At 38.5% G+C, this 18488-nt stretch overlaps 1 protein-coding gene across 8 annotated transcripts in view; it reads right to left on the reverse strand.

Annotated features, from left to right (window-relative positions):
* The window catches only part of ERBB4 (erb-b2 receptor tyrosine kinase 4), a 640083-nt gene that overhangs the window by 126210 nt on the left and 495385 nt on the right, over positions 1–18488 (reverse strand). For all 8 annotated transcript variants that reach the window (XM_042783933.1, XM_042783931.1, XM_042783930.1 and 5 more), the window contains exons 17-18: positions 3270–3402; positions 534–656 (exon numbers count right to left, since the gene is read on the reverse strand). In XM_042783933.1, coding sequence (XP_042639867.1) covers positions 534–656; positions 3270–3402 — 256 coding nt within the window. The remainder of the gene's footprint in view (positions 1–533; positions 657–3269; positions 3403–18488) is intronic.

Below are 18488 nucleotides of genomic sequence, written 5' to 3' on the forward strand. Positions count from 1 at the left end.
ATATCTGAGAATTAAAAGCTTAGATAGCTAAAAAGTAAACTTTAAAATTAAAATTCACAAACTGTGTGTGTGTCTTGGGCTACTTTTCCATACTCCTTTCTTATTGCGGTGTTCTTGGCAACCTCATAGTACCCATTTTTATCACTTTATTATTGTCTAAGCATATTCAAAATTATTATCTAGCTTTCCAAAAGTGTACTGTAATGCAATTATGTAAGAACAGAATAACAAAATTTGATACAGCATTTTACTATCAAGACAGCCCAGCTTGTGTAGTCCTCTCACATGCAAGAATGATTGTGGCTGACACTCCTTTTCTCACCAAGAAATAATATCTGCACGTCTGATTAAAACTGAAGTCAACATTTGAGCCTGAAGATGTGCTCCTCCCACACAATTCCACTATCCTGAGTTTCCCAGATACACAGGGCTCATGAATCCATCCATGGTAAAGGGTGCTGTGATGCAATGCAGAACTTGACTGTTCAAAAATTAACTGCGGGAGCTCACTGCTGCACAGTGAAGACTCTCACCTTGTATACAGTTCCAAAGGCTCCAGAGCCAAGAACCTTGACTCGTTTCAGCTCAGTTTCCTTCAGAATACGAAGCTGTGCTTGGTTGGGTGCTGTGCCACTTGGAGTCAAGGGTTCCACAAGCTGTGAAGGAAAATCCAACAATCTTAAATATTCGAAAATGTGAAGACCCATCAGATGGGTAATAGAATAAGACAGTGGTGGTGTCTGTTGACCTGCCAACTTGTGGAGAGATTTCTCACCTTCAAAAGCAAATGAACAATGCTACGAAACCAAGAGACCCAATAAAGAAAATCTTCACTCAATACATAATAATTTTCACCAGGAATTGCATGATGGAATTATGAACTAGAAATTGAACTGGTGTCACAATAACACACCCAAGGACTTTTGCTAATGGAGGCAGTATAAATATGTTCTACATGACAGAAATACAGCATTTATTATCAGTGCACCACATACTATTTTTTGCCCATTTTTGTGTCTTTTAAGTTGGCCATATTTCTTTTTAATAGCCCTCACTTAATGGCTCATCATGCTCATGGTCTTTTTGGGGGGAAGGGACTGTTTTTTCTGAACTTCTGTTATACCACACAGGAGGACAGCTTTAAGGAGGAAACATCTTATAGCAGACCACTAATTTATAACAGCCAGTAATTTGCTGAAAAAAAGGCATAATTAAACAATTTGCTCAAGATGTCCCAAGAAACTGTAAATGAGCCACAATGGCACATTCAGTTAAAAATGCTCTCAGATCAAAATGTTATACTGTCTCTGCCAGAAAAACAATGCTTCTTAAAAAATAAATTAAAAATATATGAAAAGGACAATACTCTAAACAATGAAAAATAGTCTGTTCCTTTACAGGACGAAGAAAATAATTCAGGACTGCTCCTACTCGAATGGGTTTGAAACCACTGCAGAATTTCAAAATTGCCTGTTTACAAGGCTAAATGCATCATGCTCTGCAGTCTGAGAACTACTTCTCTGGCTCTTTGAGCATCACGATCTACTTAATCAGTTGACCAGACTAATTAGTTTTGTTCAGGTAAAAATATTGGTATCTGGAAATTATTGGGGTAAGAAAACCTAACAAAGCCAAAGAGCAACAAGTCAGGCTATCACAGAAATAATCTGAGAGCTGTCCTTTTTTTAGAGTGATTTCTCTTTCCTCCTTTCCACTTCAGATGTCCAGTACTTACACCATGAAAGAAAGATGGTTTACTGTAAAAGAAAAGTAGACAGACTGGGGTACACTTCTGCATTTTCAGTTTGTGAAGGGTGAAAACAGGTTCTGTGTCACAGTCCAGCAATACAGGTACGGCAGGGAGAAGTGCTGTAGGGGTCTAAAAAATTGCTCGTAGAGTTTTATCGAGAATGATCTACAGAAAGGTCTGTTACAATCTCCACCTAGAAACAGAGACTTTAGCTGAAGCTATAGTTGCTTGTGTGTTTATCTCAGGATGCTCCTGATTTAATCTTCAATTTCTAAGCCAAGACAACAGCTTTCCCACATGTTCAACAGCAGGCCTTGGTCCCTCAGGAACTACTGTCAGCCACAGCTTTTATCTGACCAAATGGAGACTGAGAACTGGACTTCAAAGGCAATACTTCCCAAATGCAATGAAAACTACCTGCTTAAAATAATTTATGCTTAAGTAGAGGTTGATACAATGGCAAGATTTACATATCTAAAGGCGCTGAGTACTGGTAAGCCTTCTATGCAGCTGAACAGTATTCAATAAGCAACACAGATTCTAGCCAAGCTTAAAGATACTTAGGCAAACAGACTGGGGACGCATAAATCATTTGCTCCCAGGCTCTACAGTGGAGATGAGTGGGAGCAGGACCCTTGGAACAGAACAGGAAACAGTACTGTTAACAAAGAATCACTAGCTAACAGTATTCACAAGCTTTATTATCTTACAAATGGGGACTCTAATTCAAAAATATCATCACTTGCAAAGTGTCTCAAGTATAGAACTGAGGAGATGGTAGTAATCACCTTTGTGGTAGCTGACAGATAACCACTTAATATTATGTTTCAATATACTTCCTAGATTGCCACCTCCACTACCAGCACTTGAAAGAGCAGGATGGAGCAGGCAGAGCACTCTTTCCTATAGCTCCACTACATATTTTTGCCAGTAGAACTGTGGACTTCATTTGGTCCAGCTCTGGAAAGTATCTCGGCTTAATAAAATACATTTTTATTATTGTTCGTGACTATAGGCTTTGACAAAATCTGAACCACAAAGGCATTGTAGGCACTGGGAGCAACAGTAAGTGACAGTCTCTGCATTTAAGAATTCCTGATGAGCTTAAGTTTGCATCAGGGCTTGATGAAGGAACTTACTTCAGTCTTAAAAGCTGACCTCAGTATGCACTGGATGAAAACCTGTAGTATTTAAGTGTAAGAGATGCTAAATATACTGATGAACTGGGACAGAAGCTCAGTTGAGAGCAGCATGTAAGTTCAAAAATCTGGTGAACATGACTTTGTGATCACGTGGATCTTTTTTGCTCTTCAGAAGCCATGAATCTATCTATATATATATACAAAAAATTAGCATCTTGAAATAGCTTCACTCATTCCATCAGTTTAGTCCTGCAGAAGTTAGCAAAAGGATTTCTACAGGTCTCTCTGGTAACTGAAGACCTGAACATCTTTAATATGAAATCAGAACAGCTCTGCATACCTTTTCAAATATTCTGCAAGAAGAAGCACACTCTCACCTCAGTCTCCAGGAATCTTCGCAATGCTCTCTTCTTTTTAATGCTTTTGCGTCGAACATACACGGCAAATGTCAGGCCCACAATGACGACGATGAAGAGGCCACCAATAACTCCCGCAGCAATCAGAGGGGTTCTAGCAATCAGAATCAGAGACTTAATTTTTAGGTAGCATGAGAGACCAAAGGATGGTTGGGTACATAAAACACAATCACTTGGAAAGCTTATTAACTGCCTTATGACCAGAATTTCTAAGTCAGTCCAAATGAGAAGTCAGAGGAAACACATTAACATATGGCATGACTTTTCTTGTTTTTAATCAATATACCAATTCTACTTTTTTTTTTTTTTTTTCCCAAACTGCCATGCACATGTGAGGAGTCGTGTGGACAAGGAGACAGACCATGCACTTTGATGGCAAACACAAAACTGCAATGGCAAAATGAGGACTGTAGTTTTTCCTGCAAGAGCTTTAACTCTACTTACTCTAATCCATCTAGATTAACCCATAGGCTTGTGCATTTAGGGAAAATAAACTAATGAGAAATTTCCAAACTACCAATATGATGTGCCTTCCTGAGTACGGAGGAAGTGAGAGGCAACTTCAAACATGGTGTTTCATAGACAAATCTGGAGGCATCATATTTGTACACTTTCCTCAAGTAGAGGGAATTTATAATATTTGAACAATGTAATTCATGACTAGAACAATCCACCCTCTTGGAGTTCCTGGTTCACTACTATTACACACATACATTTTGGTCAGGGGTTATTGTTGCACCCGTTTGGTTTTGCTGTGGCTTTTCAGCACATCCACATCCCAGAGCAAAAGACTGGTGTGCTGGAGCCACAAAATTCCTGTGAAGAATGCCAAGCAAGGTTCAGCTTTTGCACAAGACCTGTTCTCCCCCCACTACTCCTATAACTACTTTCAACTTTCTGGGCTCTTGAGCAGCACGAGCTACTATTACTAATTTGTTTTTCCGTAGTGATAAGATACAGTAGGCCAGCATCACGGTAGTTACTATACAAGCACAAAGCAAAAAGACTGTATCAGAGAGTCACTCTGTTTGACCTAGGCACCCACATTTGGAGATTGCCTACACATCCAGTGGAGAGAAGCAGGATCCCTCTGAAGAGAAAGTCAAAGCAATAGGTGCTCTGACTCAGTTTTCCTTACCTCTCTCCCTGCTTTGTCTCTAAAGGGTGGGTAGCAGCCTGCAAACCAAAACCTTAAATTAGGCATTTTCATAGCATACCAACAACTTGCCAATATAAACACTCTCACAGCATTTAACATCCCTCCAACAGTGGCTGGACACTAGCTGAAAAGATGGGTAAAAAGAGACAGCCTAACAACTGCAGAGTATAAGTGGTGCCAAATCCAGTGCCTGGTAACTACAGGAAATAGGTTAACTATTGTCAAGACTGGGGAAATACCACTGCTATGCTTTAACAGCCTTCCTTGGTTATGTCTGAATGATGACAAAAGATACATTACGGCCTATTAATAAAAACGTACCACACAGATATTGAACGTTTAAAGGAGCCTCCCAAAGAAATAGTAAATTGATTTATCTGACCATTTCTTATTCTTTTTCTATCCTACCACAAAGCAGAGCAGTGGGAAGCAGTGTCATCTAACCTGCTCTGGTTTATTAAGGTGTGTCTACACTACCACCGAGTACCATTTCGAAGCCCATCTCTAAACTGTCCTAACTGCCCCTTGTCACTGCAGTTTGCTTCAGAGAGGTCTCAAAGCACACAACCTGGATTCATGTCAGATACAAAACCAGAAGATATGTTTCTGGAGTGCACCTAAGGTGCTCTAACCTCTAACTGGCATTAAGATCCACAGGATCAGTCCAGAGCTAAAGCAAAGAAAAATTCCTTGCAGCAAACACAGCCTAGACGCTGGGACCATTACCGATTACATCCTCCAGATCCAATCCTATTGTGTTACTCACTTCATGTTGTTAATGGACACAAAGCCTCATACTCCCACATCTAGTTATTACAGCACCACTATCATGTTTACCCAGGGAAAACACATTTACATTAAACAACACTGTGAGGCCTATTACAGTTCAAAAACCTTACGCCGGAAACCATAAAGCCTGTAAATAAAGGAAGCTGAACATTGTCTGGCTGCGAAATGGATTACGATGCTTGGGAAATACAAGTCCAGTACCACCTACTCCTCAGACAGAGACATTCCTCCTTCATTTAGTTTGGCCTTAAGACGTATGGCCATTTCTAATCCCATTGATTACTCTGCCCGTTTTGATTGCAGAGCTCAGATTAAAGGACCTGGCATATCCACTCAAAACAACGCTCCTCTTCATTTGCATGTGCTTTCTATGATGCTGATGCAAGAAACTCTTTAACAGGCAATTATGAAAAACACCAGACATCAAAAGACTTATGTAGAGATAGTACTAATGTACTTAAGCAGAGGAATTTTTTCTTTTTTTAATGTGGTATAAACAATCACAATTTTTAACAACCACCACCAAACCACAGACTGACGAAACAGGCAGGAGATCTCTTGGCTTTAAAGTACATATTAATAACTATCATAACAGCTGTCAAAATAAATAATTAGAGTTTTATGGTACTATGTACACTAAAAATGGCCCAAATGATATTTACATGACAGACCATAATAAGGAAATGGTTCCAAAGGAGACATAAAAACTAGTGATGTTGCACATTCCTTCCAGCCCTTTTATTGCTATCGAGTACAGGGGTTCAAAATGAACGTTTATGATCCATCATGTCAACTCTCACTGACTTTAAAAGAAAGTCCTCATAATTTTTAGTAGTGATTTGAAAAAAAGCAAGTCATTTTCAAAAACTTCACCAAACAAGCACTTAGTTATTAACGTGAAATATTCTGTAATTGCATATTATATCTGAATTTTCAGGAGACACCATCTAAACACACTATCAAGAAAGCTTAAAAAGGGAGCATAAATGGAATAATATAGCATGCGAGGCAAAAACAAATAACTGAAATACAGAAAAAGTTCTATTTTCAACTCAAATAGTGATCAGTTGCCTTCACTCCTAAGTCCACTATCCTTGCATAAAAATCATGACAGAAACAAACATCACAGACCTAAATGGATGTGATAGTACACCATGCAGCTTCTCCTCACTCAGCGACTGAGCTAAGCCCCAAAGTCAACAGTCATGTATTTTATCTGCTACACTACCAAATGATAAGCCACTGCCTTCAGTAGTTTCTGGTATCGTCAGTGCACTTCACTGTTGTTTTCTAAACCCAGTTTTCTGGGTGTCACCTACCTCATTTGGGCTATTTTTACTTAGGTTCATTAGGCTGAGTTTGCTTTTCTAGCTATTCTGCTAACATCTTCAAATCTCCTGTATAATTTCTCTACTATTTTCATGTTTGCAGTGGCTTATATTTAAAACCCTGGTGAATTTCATTAACGTGTTGTTTACCTTTCTTTTACATAATTCTTAACACGGATCCCTGCAAGGTGGCGCTGATCAGACATGCCGCTGAAAACATGAAACCTTTCTCCCATTTTGTTTTTTTTAATCCAATCATTTTTTTGCATATGCACCTAACCAACAGTTCAGCTTCACATACAGCTGGACACGCAAATCTCCTTATCTCTAGTGGTATTAAGGGCTTAATCCACTTACATTTTTGTTACACTACTGTCCCACAACCACCCCTGTGAATGCAATTTGCTACATTTGCCCACCTCAGACTACTGCCCACTTAAAACTAATTCCATGAAAGTTAACAGAAGCAATGTTGATGCAGAGACAAAAATTTCACTATGAAAACCCTCCATTCTTTTAAAGTGATTTTTAAAAGCATGGAGGCCTCATGTCTCTGCTAGGTCTCAGAAAGGATAAAGTCAAGCAAAGAGCAGTAGTTCAGTTTCAGTCCTGTCCGTCCAGCGTAAATAATGGACGGCCAAAAGTCAATCTTAGCTCATATTTCTTTCAGCTCCACCACAAACCCAGCAACAGAAAACTCCTGATACAGCCACTACTTTCCTTTACACACTGAAAATCTACCCCAGAGGATGAAAACAATCTCTGCTAGGTGTTTCTGGACTTCTGTGCTCATCAAAATAGACTTAGCAGTCCAAGAAATATGGCCCTGAATCATAAATCAACCTCACATAATGTATTTGCTATCCCCCATCCCTCCCTTGGCTGAGGACAGAATACCCAATTAATGATTGGAAAAGGTGGCAGCGGAGGAGGCAGTGGGAGGGAAAAAAATCACAACATGTGAAAAAGCCTGCCTTTTAAACTAGAAACTGTGTATCCGTGGCTAAAACTTGAAAGTAAGATTCTAGTATTCCCTTAGGAGAAATGAATAATATATATTTCTCTTTAAACGTGTACTGTTTTTTCCTATTTAGAAGCACGTAACACCCACTACCACACATCAAAATCGGGACAAAAGGTTCTAAGTTAGTATTGCAAGATGGACAAGGATGCTCAACAGGGGGGTTCGCATCATTCCATCCACTCCAAAACATCAAAACATCTGCAATTCCCACAGTGCTTTGAGACCAGGTATTAAAACCTAATTACTGATTTAGATGAGCACACAGTCTCATACTTGTGACTGGAGAGTGCAGAAGAAGGGGAAAAGGAAATAGAATTGTGGTCCATGGAGTAAAGCAGAGAAAGAACACCTATTTTTCTATCTTTGGCACTAACCCACCTAATATGATATGTAAATAAATTGAGCTTTGAAGCCGAGCTGTTAAGAGGGCTTTAAGTTCCTGTCTCCACTTTGCCCTCCTTTACATTTTATCTATATATCCAAACAGGATTCATTACAACCTTGAATATTTGCTAAGTAGTCGCTTCTTGTAAATTTTCATTATCAGGTCATTACTTTTTCCTGATGGACGAGTCCTGCATTCCTTATCCCTTCCATCAGTGGGGAGTTCAGCCGACTTCGAAGCTGCACTTTTAGAGATCTAATGGATTCTGCTAATCCTGGAACAATAATCTTAGTATTTAAAATATACAAGATAAACAACCAGACTGGGAAGCAAATTAGTGTATGTTTTAGTAGCTTTACTCTCTGCTGTGCAGCACTCCCCTGGCAGAGCTCTACAACCACAACTTCCAGTGTGCCTAGTGCTCACAAAAACAGTGCTCCTCAGCTTCCTGCTGGGAAGAAATTATCTAATCTTATTCACATTAAGACATGCATTGCTTTATATTTTTCTTTTTCACGAACAAGGCTCCCCTTCCCCTTTCGTCACCTAATCTGAGGGTGTTTGAACATTGGCATATGTCACCATTTATTTACAGATTAGGAAATTTTATTGTGTGTAAACACAAATTTTAACTCACAGCTGATATCACAATTACTACCAATGCCGTATTTAATCCAGATGTGGGCAAACTTCATTCCATTGTACTGACAAGTGGCACGCAGTTCTAGCCACAACTTTTCAATATGCAAAATGACCACAACAGTGCAGCCTACGGCTATGTCCATTCAGCAGTTAAACATCACAGTTTTCATTTTGGACAAGGCTAATCCTGACAAACAGGTATCTATAGACAAAATTGCTTTTTCCTTATCCACACTGGTTCCTATACTGAAGACTTCCTCAAGCACGTATATAAGAACATTTCTAGATCAGTATAATCAACTTATTTGTATACTCGAAGTTTCTTCACCGGCTTTGCCAAATGAGAAAAACATGCAGACAGAAACTTGCAGTCTCTAATTGACAGCATACACTTTTTCCTCCTCTAGTATACCACTAACCAAGATGTGCTGTTGAGAGCAACTGTGCTGTTAGGATACTTCAAAATGTTTAACATACAGTGACATCATTAACTGAAGGTTTCCACATATTTTTGTTATCAGAGTGCTTACTGAAAACAAAACAAAAAAATATATTATGCGCATTCTTTCAATTGTACAAGTGTGTCTTACTCATGCCTTGTTTTTTTTTTTTTAAAGGTAGGATTCCCTATTTCACTCAGCAAAATAAATGAGGACAAAGAAAAAAAAATTTAAGTATAGCTTTGAACATTAATATAACCTAGGATTCTAGACATTAATATGCATTGATTATAAATTTATGACATCTTTACTATAATTAAAGCACACACAGTGCACAATGGATTTCTTTAAAACTAGTTTTAAGTCTGAATGGCATAATTTAGGAGAATAGCCACATTTCTGATAGGTTTGTCACCATAAATTACTAAGAACTCTCAATTTTATCTCCCTGCTAATACAGCTGATTGGGAATAAATGCTGAAGTCTCTGGGATTACAATATCAACATGAAGGCTTTTCACGGGCTTCTCTCCTTACTAAAGTGAAAAGCCCATCTGACATCTCTTGCATCCTGGTGTTTTTAGGCTGAGACTTTTCTCTTCTGCTACAACATAAAAAAGAAATGCTATTGTTAAGAACTTGTACAGTGACTTTATTTTGAGGTTTGTTCTTTAAGTAAACAGATTAATGTTCCTTGTAAAATATGCCAAGTCAGGTCCCATATAATGTAGATTGATTTATCTGTGACAGAAAGCCAGTTAAATCCACTAGATTAGACGCACAGGTGAAGCCAGTTCATCAAGTTAAAGAACAACCCTCTTTATAAACTTGTCATATTTCCCATTTTCTTTGGGAAGAGTAATATTTTGCTTTATTTAAAGAAAACTAGACCTGTAATGACCATGGGCGCTGATGGACTGCTCTGAAACTAAAACCATCAACATAAGCTCAAAGAGTTTCTCTCTGCATAAAGCATTCCTGTTAGAAGGAATAAACTCAGCCTGCTCCTCTGCAAGCACTTGCAGTCAACTGGCTCTATGATTATGTCTGTGTACATGAAATTATTAATAAGAAAACATGCTTTTCTCAAGTAGAAAACTAAAGTGCATTTTCCTCTATGACATTATATGCTGAGAGACTACTTTGGTGGCACTGCTTTCTATTCATTAACTGTCAGATTCATAAGTACCACAGAACAGCACAGTCTGATGCAGACTTGAGGAGCTGGAGAAATACAAGGTAGTGCCCATATTACATCAGTGGGTAGCCAAAACCTTCAGTGGGAGCTGGATCATAAAGAGAATACAAATCCTAACATAAAATTGGCCACTGAAACCAAGCAGGAACATTCCTTCACTCTGCAGTAGGCATTCAGGGAAGATTTTTATAACATTTTCTTCATTGCTACACTTTGGTTTCCATTATGTATTCTAGCAGACATGGGCAGGCCAATTACCTTCACCCTACAGCCTGTACAACCTCCCAAGCAGAAGGCTGAACTTGAGCCTAAATGGCTCAGAAATTATTACAACCTGCCCTCAGCTTTGCTCCATCAGTGATTGTACAGATGAGGGAACACTGCAGTCAATATTAATAGGAATTCATTAACATTTTGGGTGGCAGCTTGATTCAGTCTAATGCATGCCATTTTTTCTTTACAGTTAACAAACAATTATGTAGGTAGGTATATGGTCCAGAGTTTGGAAAAACAATCAGATCTCTAAGGATATGTATTCATCATAAATTAGACATTCATTACTTGGTTCTCTAAAATTTTTGGTAGCCAGTATTTGGTACAGGACATGGAGGGAAAATCACTTCTGCTGGGTGATAAATCAAACCATGAAAAATAGAGAGCAGAAAAAAATGCTCAGCAGTATTTTAAATAATCAACAAGAGGAAACATGATTGAATGCTGTGCTCTTCCTTATGCTGCTTTTTTAAAATGCTTTCCAAATTCCAATGGTGGAAAGTGCTTGTAAGTTACAGTTAAGTGTTTGCTGAAATAGAGCTATTCAACATACAAAATATCCAACCCCATAAACAACTAATCAAAATCTTGCCTGTGGGACTGCACCAGTGGTTTGCCTGCCTTTACAGAACAGCAAGAGGAAGGTTTCTCTTACCCCATGCCCTTCACTTTTACTTATTTCACAGATCACCATCCTTCTTTTGAAAATGCACCGATCTCTGTTTTTATACCTGCCCCTTTGGATCATTTTTTGGAATGCTGGTCCTTCCATAGAATAATTGTTCAGAAGATTTAAGGAGCACAGAGCAGATTTTTTGTCTAAGTGACTGTGAACACTGGACTCTTAACCTGATCCAGCTTTGAATCATAGGGGGCAGCGAGTGTTTGCTTTCACAAGCTCCAGGAGTATTTCCCTGTAGAGAACCTTCAAGGACTGGGGATAAAGCCTGAGATTCTGTCCTGGATTTCCTCCTCCTGAAGCCTTTACGACTTTACATTTCGCCTTTGTGAGAACAGATTCTGTACATTAAAGAGAGCCCTAACTTCTGTCAGACCACTGCTGGTCCAGCTCTGCGTCTACGCTCCCATGAGCCATGTCACCAAGGTGAACAAGCCTCTTCACATGAGTGAGCAGTCAGACTAAGGTTCAGCACTCGACACAGGCAGAGGAGGGGGGGAGAAAGCCATCAAAACAAAATAGGACATGATAAACTGATGAGAACAGAATTGTTGCCCTATGTTCCAAATCTTCAAGTTTCTTGTCATATCCAATCATTTGTTTTGTGATAAATGTAGAACTTACATGGGTTTCAGCTGAGGTTTTTTAATATGTGGTGGCATTAAAGCACCTTTTGGACCTATGTTTGAGATTAAACTTAGAGTACATGGAAGATTTGTAGAATGTGTTTGGAAATATGCACCCCTATCCCGTGCATTTATTACATACATTCATACATATATATACGCACATACACACGCACATGGTTAAAAATGTTTCATTTAAAGTTTAAATCAAAATAGTAACACTTCAACACAGTAGCACTTAATTCTGCACTGGTATAAACGTATATATAAATATAGCATTTGAGACATTTATTAGAATACTAGTAATGGCCATGATGCTGTTAACTTCGACATACATTTTAGCCACTCCTCAATCTGAGTTCTAAATATGAAGAATTTATCTTTGTGGAGCATAGCAGGGAATAAATGCAGCCAGTGTTCATAAATATTGAGGAAAATCCAAGGTAGAAAAGGAGCAGGGTATAAGGAATTTATTTCTTAGTATGGCTGATGCTACTTTTGGATTTATCACTGTTATTTTTCAAGGATAGCATTCTGTCTAAATGTCCTACACAAATTATATCAATCATTAGAAAATCCCATTTGATTATGGGGAAACAATTCACATAAAATTGAGATGCTCCTTCTGACACAAGGCTTATACAGGATCATCTCCTATACGATAATATGCCCAAAAATTCTTCTCTGTCCGTAACTTATCAGTCATCTCCCAGTAGTTCTTAAATTGCCAAGCAGAGCAGAGAGAAACTCTGGTGTATCTTGCAACTCCTCTTAATTCTAGTCATCATCCCACTGCCAGCATTTCCCTAGAGGCCATTCAGAAAAGAAAAGTTCAGCTTAGAAGCTCTAAACCCACCCACCTTCACTCCTCTCCTCTGTATCCACAGCCACCCAAAGGAATCTATTTCACTTCACTGGCTGTAAAGTGAGCCACGGGAAACCAGTCTTTGTGAATATTATCCTCATCTTCTATTCTCAGCTCAACTGATGATATTTTTTTTTGCGCCTATGTACACAGCAACCTCCTATCATCTTGATAGTCACAGATGTGACTTGATTAGGAAAACAGCTTGCGTCCATGGTGAGGATACTGCTCAGAGTAACCTAGACTTTACAACAGCTGTTTTATTATGATTATTTTGCAGTACAGTAAGGCCCACATAAAGGCAAGTGGTATTTTAGTAAAACAGCTCTTCCTTCTCCCAAATTTCAGCATGATAGAACAGTCCAGAATTTATTACAGATACCGCCTTATCTATGCATGTTCCAAATGTTAAAAATACTTTTCTTCCAATAGCTGCTGAACTCCCAGAACAGAGCAGGCCAAGAATCCAGGGAAATAGTGATCCAGCTTAAAAATGTCTTTTTCCTCTTTCAGCTACAAACTCTTTCTCTGCCTCCACCGCCAAAACCCCCATACGTAAGTAACAGCCTCTGGCAGACAGCGGATCCTGCTGACGTTTTGTGCCTTTTAAGGTCTCACAGCTTCTGAAACTCATTAGGGCTCAAGAAAACAAAGTGAGAGAAGGCTCAGACATCTTTTTTTCTGAGCTCTACCATAAGGGAGAGCAGGATTTCCTCTCATCCCGCTTCAAAAAAAATATGTATTTGAAGTATTTTAGTGAGAAGAGCACAAAAAGGTTGAAGAAGTCAACTAGAGAGAATACACGCAAACATACTGCTACAGCTATAGGTTTTGCCTTGCTTTCTTAGTAATTGCCTTTTTCTCACTGGAAGTTTCCTGGAAAGGGAAAGAGCTTCCTTATTTTGGAAATCCATTGATTAAGAGATAACTCAAACATCCCAAAGTTTGGTATTTGGAGCCTCATTCACTGGTTGATCCAGGAAATCAAAGCAGAGAGAGTTCACGCAAAGCTGAAGTTCTGAGACAGCGCTGAACTTAGCCTGCATCCAAGTCATTTACATGCAGAGGATTATGCTGCCGCGAGGGAGGGAAAAACTTATCTACAGGAGCTAGGACTATTTTAAAGCTAGAATATTATCTCTTCTATCTGTTCTTTGTCTATTATGCTTACTGTGATTGAGACTACGCATATTAACAACCAGTGGTCCATTTTTAATGCAGGAATACTTTTTACTATTTTTTTTTCCCTACATCAGACCATTCAGGGAAGGGAAACAGGTCATTTATTTCTGAAAAGTACACATTTTCTTTAAGGAAGGTTATTCAATCAAACAAAGTGATGCCCACTGATACAGAGCCCACTGAAATGAACTGAAAATACCCCGATGGCTGAGTCAAGCCTACTGGGAACTTAGAGACCAGTTTGGTGAATTGCCCAGCTATAATTAGTCCTCTTCCCTCCAGTCTACCAGGTCATCACTGTTTCTTTTCTTCTAACGAACCAGCCTATGGGATCCTTATATCATGGTCCATGCTCCCTGCATTATTTTTAGATTAATTTGCAGATTAACATGCTATAATGCCAAAAGTAGGGATCGCAATCTCTTCTCTTCTCTTCAGCATGACCTGTATTACTATACTCAGCAATACTGACACACTGTCACCTCTTCTTGTCACTCACGTTATGCTGCTTTACAGCTTCTGTGCCTTCTAATATCTGTGCTACTTAATTTCAGTGACTATCTAAACATCATTAGCTTTACTACAAGCAGACAGCTATGAGTTAAAATGGAACAGTGAGTAAAATAAGAACATGTAATGAAAATCCAAGTGATCATTTTAAGAGACAAGTAACACCTTGGTGTATTGCTTTGATGGCCTGTGTTTCTAACGGACAGACTATATCACAGGCAGGGTACCTGCAGTCTAAGACAAATTATTTGAGGAAACAGTTCACACTTACTTAAAAGGCTGATTGCATTTCAATTTTCCTGCGGGTACTGCAAGAGAGACTTAATATAACTTACAAATCAGAGATTACATCATGACTGGACCACATTTAACAGAAGTTTGGCACTTTGTCCTGATGACATGGTTGTAGTTTTTCTCAAATTTGTCTGTAAATGCCCCAACTCTTCAGGGTAAGGCATTACCAGCTCTGTTGAGAGATGTACCAGAACAGACAAATACACAGTAAGCTCCTCCCAACTCTCTGCCAATGAGAAGCTCAATCAGAATGAGCCAGCACCTGTTTTTCACATTATCCCACAATCTTTCTTTGCCTGTTTGACCATTTGCTCAATCTCAGATAACTACAGAAATTATTATCTGCATTATATTCTATTGATTAAACAGCCAATATGTCCGCAAAAGAGCTTGCTCACCTCTGCGTGAAGATGGTGTCATTAAAAATTTACATCTCATTGGAAAAAAGCATGAAGTTTTTTGACAAAAGTACTGTCATCCCTAAAGAAAACTTCATTTTCAAAGGTTACATACAAATAAAACCAAGATCTAGGTACCATGCTTTCTAAAACTTCACGGTACCAAAGATACAGCTCCACCAAAGTATCTTCCAAGAAAGGAAGGGAGGAACAATAAGATTACTTTATAGGTATCAGAAAGGAGTAAATCTATCCCAAACCCATATGCAGTCCCTACCTGCAGTAGATTACATGGCTTGACACAGTATCTTCAATCTGAAGAGATCTAATTAAGTAGACTTGACTGTATACATGTGTACAGAACAAGCACACCACTACCAACGTACTGTTCTAAAGAACCCCAACCAAGAGCTTCCTATTTTATGCAAGAATTGCAGCTCCTGTATCACCTGACAGGTCATGCTGAGTAAGCCAGAATGCAGAGAATTAAGTCTTGGATGGACTCTAAACTCAAATACATTTGTCATATAAATTGTCTAAATATGAAAGTGACAAGTTCTGCAATACACAGGTAGATTGGAAGTAAGAAAGCTTTAGTTCTGATTTATTATATGTTAAATATTAATGAATTATTAAGAAACCATTCACTGAGATTTAAACAACTCTACATCTTACATATTTCTAAAGCTCTACAAATGTATTTTTAATAATAGATAATTAATTTATAACAATATTAAATCTAAATTAAATCCTCATTTCAATCCATAAAAGAAACCCATTGAAGAGTGGTGAGATATATACCATTGCTCTATAATAAGGTCACTTCTTCATGGCACAATTTTATTTCTGCATCATATATTATTTGTGTAGCCAAACCAGTACAGACACACAACACAAAGCTTATGTAGCCTGATGAGAAATAAAAACAGTGACCTCTGCAACAAGGCTGTGTGTTGTTTTCCATTCTAACAAACCATTTCCAATTTGGAATTTCCTAATGCTTCTTGTCTTTCAGTAGTGACCTATGATATTTGGCTTAATTATTTCTTATTTTTTCTGCTCATAGTTTCAGTAAAAATAATTTAGTCAGTTTTTTGAACAAAGAATTTCCTTGTTTTAAATGCATTTGAAAATTTATTTTGTAACCTGTGGTAGCAAAGCAAAAACTTTCATTGAGAAGTCTCTACAAAGGAAGTTGGTTATGACCTGACAAAACTCCAATGCTTGGTAAATACTGTGTGTTTATTGAATTCTGTAAATTTTCCATGATACTTTATAAAACTGAGAAGCTTGCTGCTATGGTGGGGCTGAACATACGCAGACAGCTTACCAAGCTGGACCTTGTACTCAAGCCACAGAGGGGTAGGACTTAATGAACACTTGGCATGAAGCTCAGCGATAACAGAGGTACTACGAAATTCATGATCTTACCTTGTGTGCTAAGCAGACCAAACACAAGTCCCTGCACATTTCTGCAAGAAACTTGCATGCTTGCTTTGTAAGGCTGGGCGCTGCACTAATGGTTCTTCAGAGCTCAGCAGCTGAAGAAGGCACAAGGGCTGGTACATACCGAATGTGACAATAAGGACTGTCACACCTATATGCACAAGAAGACCTGCAAAGGCGACTTCTACAACACCATGGTGCAAACTCTTTGTCATGTACCACTGTGCAATCATGAAAATTACCCAAACCCATCAAATGAGCATAGCTGATAAGAAACTTGATCTATGAGTATCAACAACCTTGATATACTGCAAGAGTATTTCACTCATATTCTACTCTTTGTATAACAAACTACTAGAAACATGAGATTTCTGGCCTTATTCTATCCTGTGCACTCTCAACAGGATCCTCAAACTACTGGAGCCACAGAACAGGTTTTAAAAAGCACTTGCATGACAATTGCTTCTAGTTCTTTCAGTCTTCCAACCTTAACAGTTTATTTCTCCCTGTAGTAGCAGAACCTACCAAATCCTTGCATACTATGAGACCACACCAGTCAACCCTGATGAGTATAGCAGATGAAGTAGAAACCTCCATAGATCCCAGACAAATCTTTCTGAACATGTTATAGAACAGAAGTGTTAAGACAATGATAGCTTTTGCTTTCTGTGGTCAGATATGTACAGCAGAAAAGAAGGAAAACCCACCTAGACCCTTTCTAAGTAGACAAGTCTTACCAAGTGAGAGTGCTAAAAAGTGGGGGAGCTCAAGAAATCACTGCAGTGACTTTCATTCATGTCACAAGGGTACTCAAAATGTATTCCTCCTAAGACTCCAGGCAGTGAAATGTTGTGGTAACAGAAGTGCCCATAGCAAAGATCTGTTTGAGAACTGGTTCAGCAGCAGCAAGTTCTCACACAGAACAGGGGTTTCTCTATCAGTCTGTCCTAGACAGATCAAGTGTAAGCTCTGTCCAACCCAGAGAGGCAGGACTAGAAACTGCCTTTTTTTCTAGTCTTGATTCTTAAAAAATAAAAATAAATCTATTTCTTCAACTGCTCTGTTCTGATACAGCATCAGAAAGCTTCATATTAAAAGTCTCTCAAGAGTAGCATCTTTTACCAATCAAGTAATGTAGCTTAGTTTGTACTCACCGATCCTATTTTTCCTCTTATTTTATACAGATTCTCTTCCTCTTCCCCTCCAGAATGACTATAATTATTCTATAAAAATACAGAGCATATGGAACACTTTCCTCCAAGCAATGGAACAGAGCACCATAAAAGCAATGAGCATAAGCAGTTTATTAGAGGTGGTTTCCCTTCCCCATCATCTACTCAGAGATGCTGTGAAATTCTATTGAAGTCATACTGTGCAGGGGTACAAAACAGCTATGAAAGGATTTGCCTGCATTATATAGGGTTTACTGTTAATTAGCTCTGTACACACACATAGTATATAAACCCAGCTTTTTTTTTGTTTAGGAAGTGATAATTTGTTGAGAGGACGTCCTTTGTTGTTATAAAGCTAGCATTAGGATTGTAATTTGAGTTAACATCTACACGTCATTTTATGTAACCACTTGACAACAGTGGTCCTGGCTAATTAGTTTCTGTTAGTTAAAAGGGAAATGTGAATGAAATTTTCTTAGGGCATATATAGAGACAGACATCAGCTTATTCAAGCCAATAATGTCAGTGTGCTAGCTCTTTCCTATCATATCCACCACATGCTTCTGATCACATCTTCAGATTTGCAGTCTCTCATGCACTGGAAAACAGAAACTTCACTCCTCCTTTGAGGATCTCTTCTCTCTTAGTATTAAGATGAACGAATCATAGGAAGTATGAACATATTTAAAATTCATACTTTAAGTAAAAACTTTGTCCGCAGCCTAGCTTCAATAAATGAGTGAGCCAAACTTTTCTGGCAGGCTTGGGAGC

Source organism: Tyto alba, unplaced genomic scaffold, assembly GCF_018691265.1.
Source record: "Tyto alba isolate M040663 unplaced genomic scaffold, T.alba_DEE_v4.0 Super-Scaffold_7, whole genome shotgun sequence".
NCBI classification, from domain to species: Eukaryota; Metazoa; Chordata; class Aves; order Strigiformes; family Tytonidae; genus Tyto; species Tyto alba.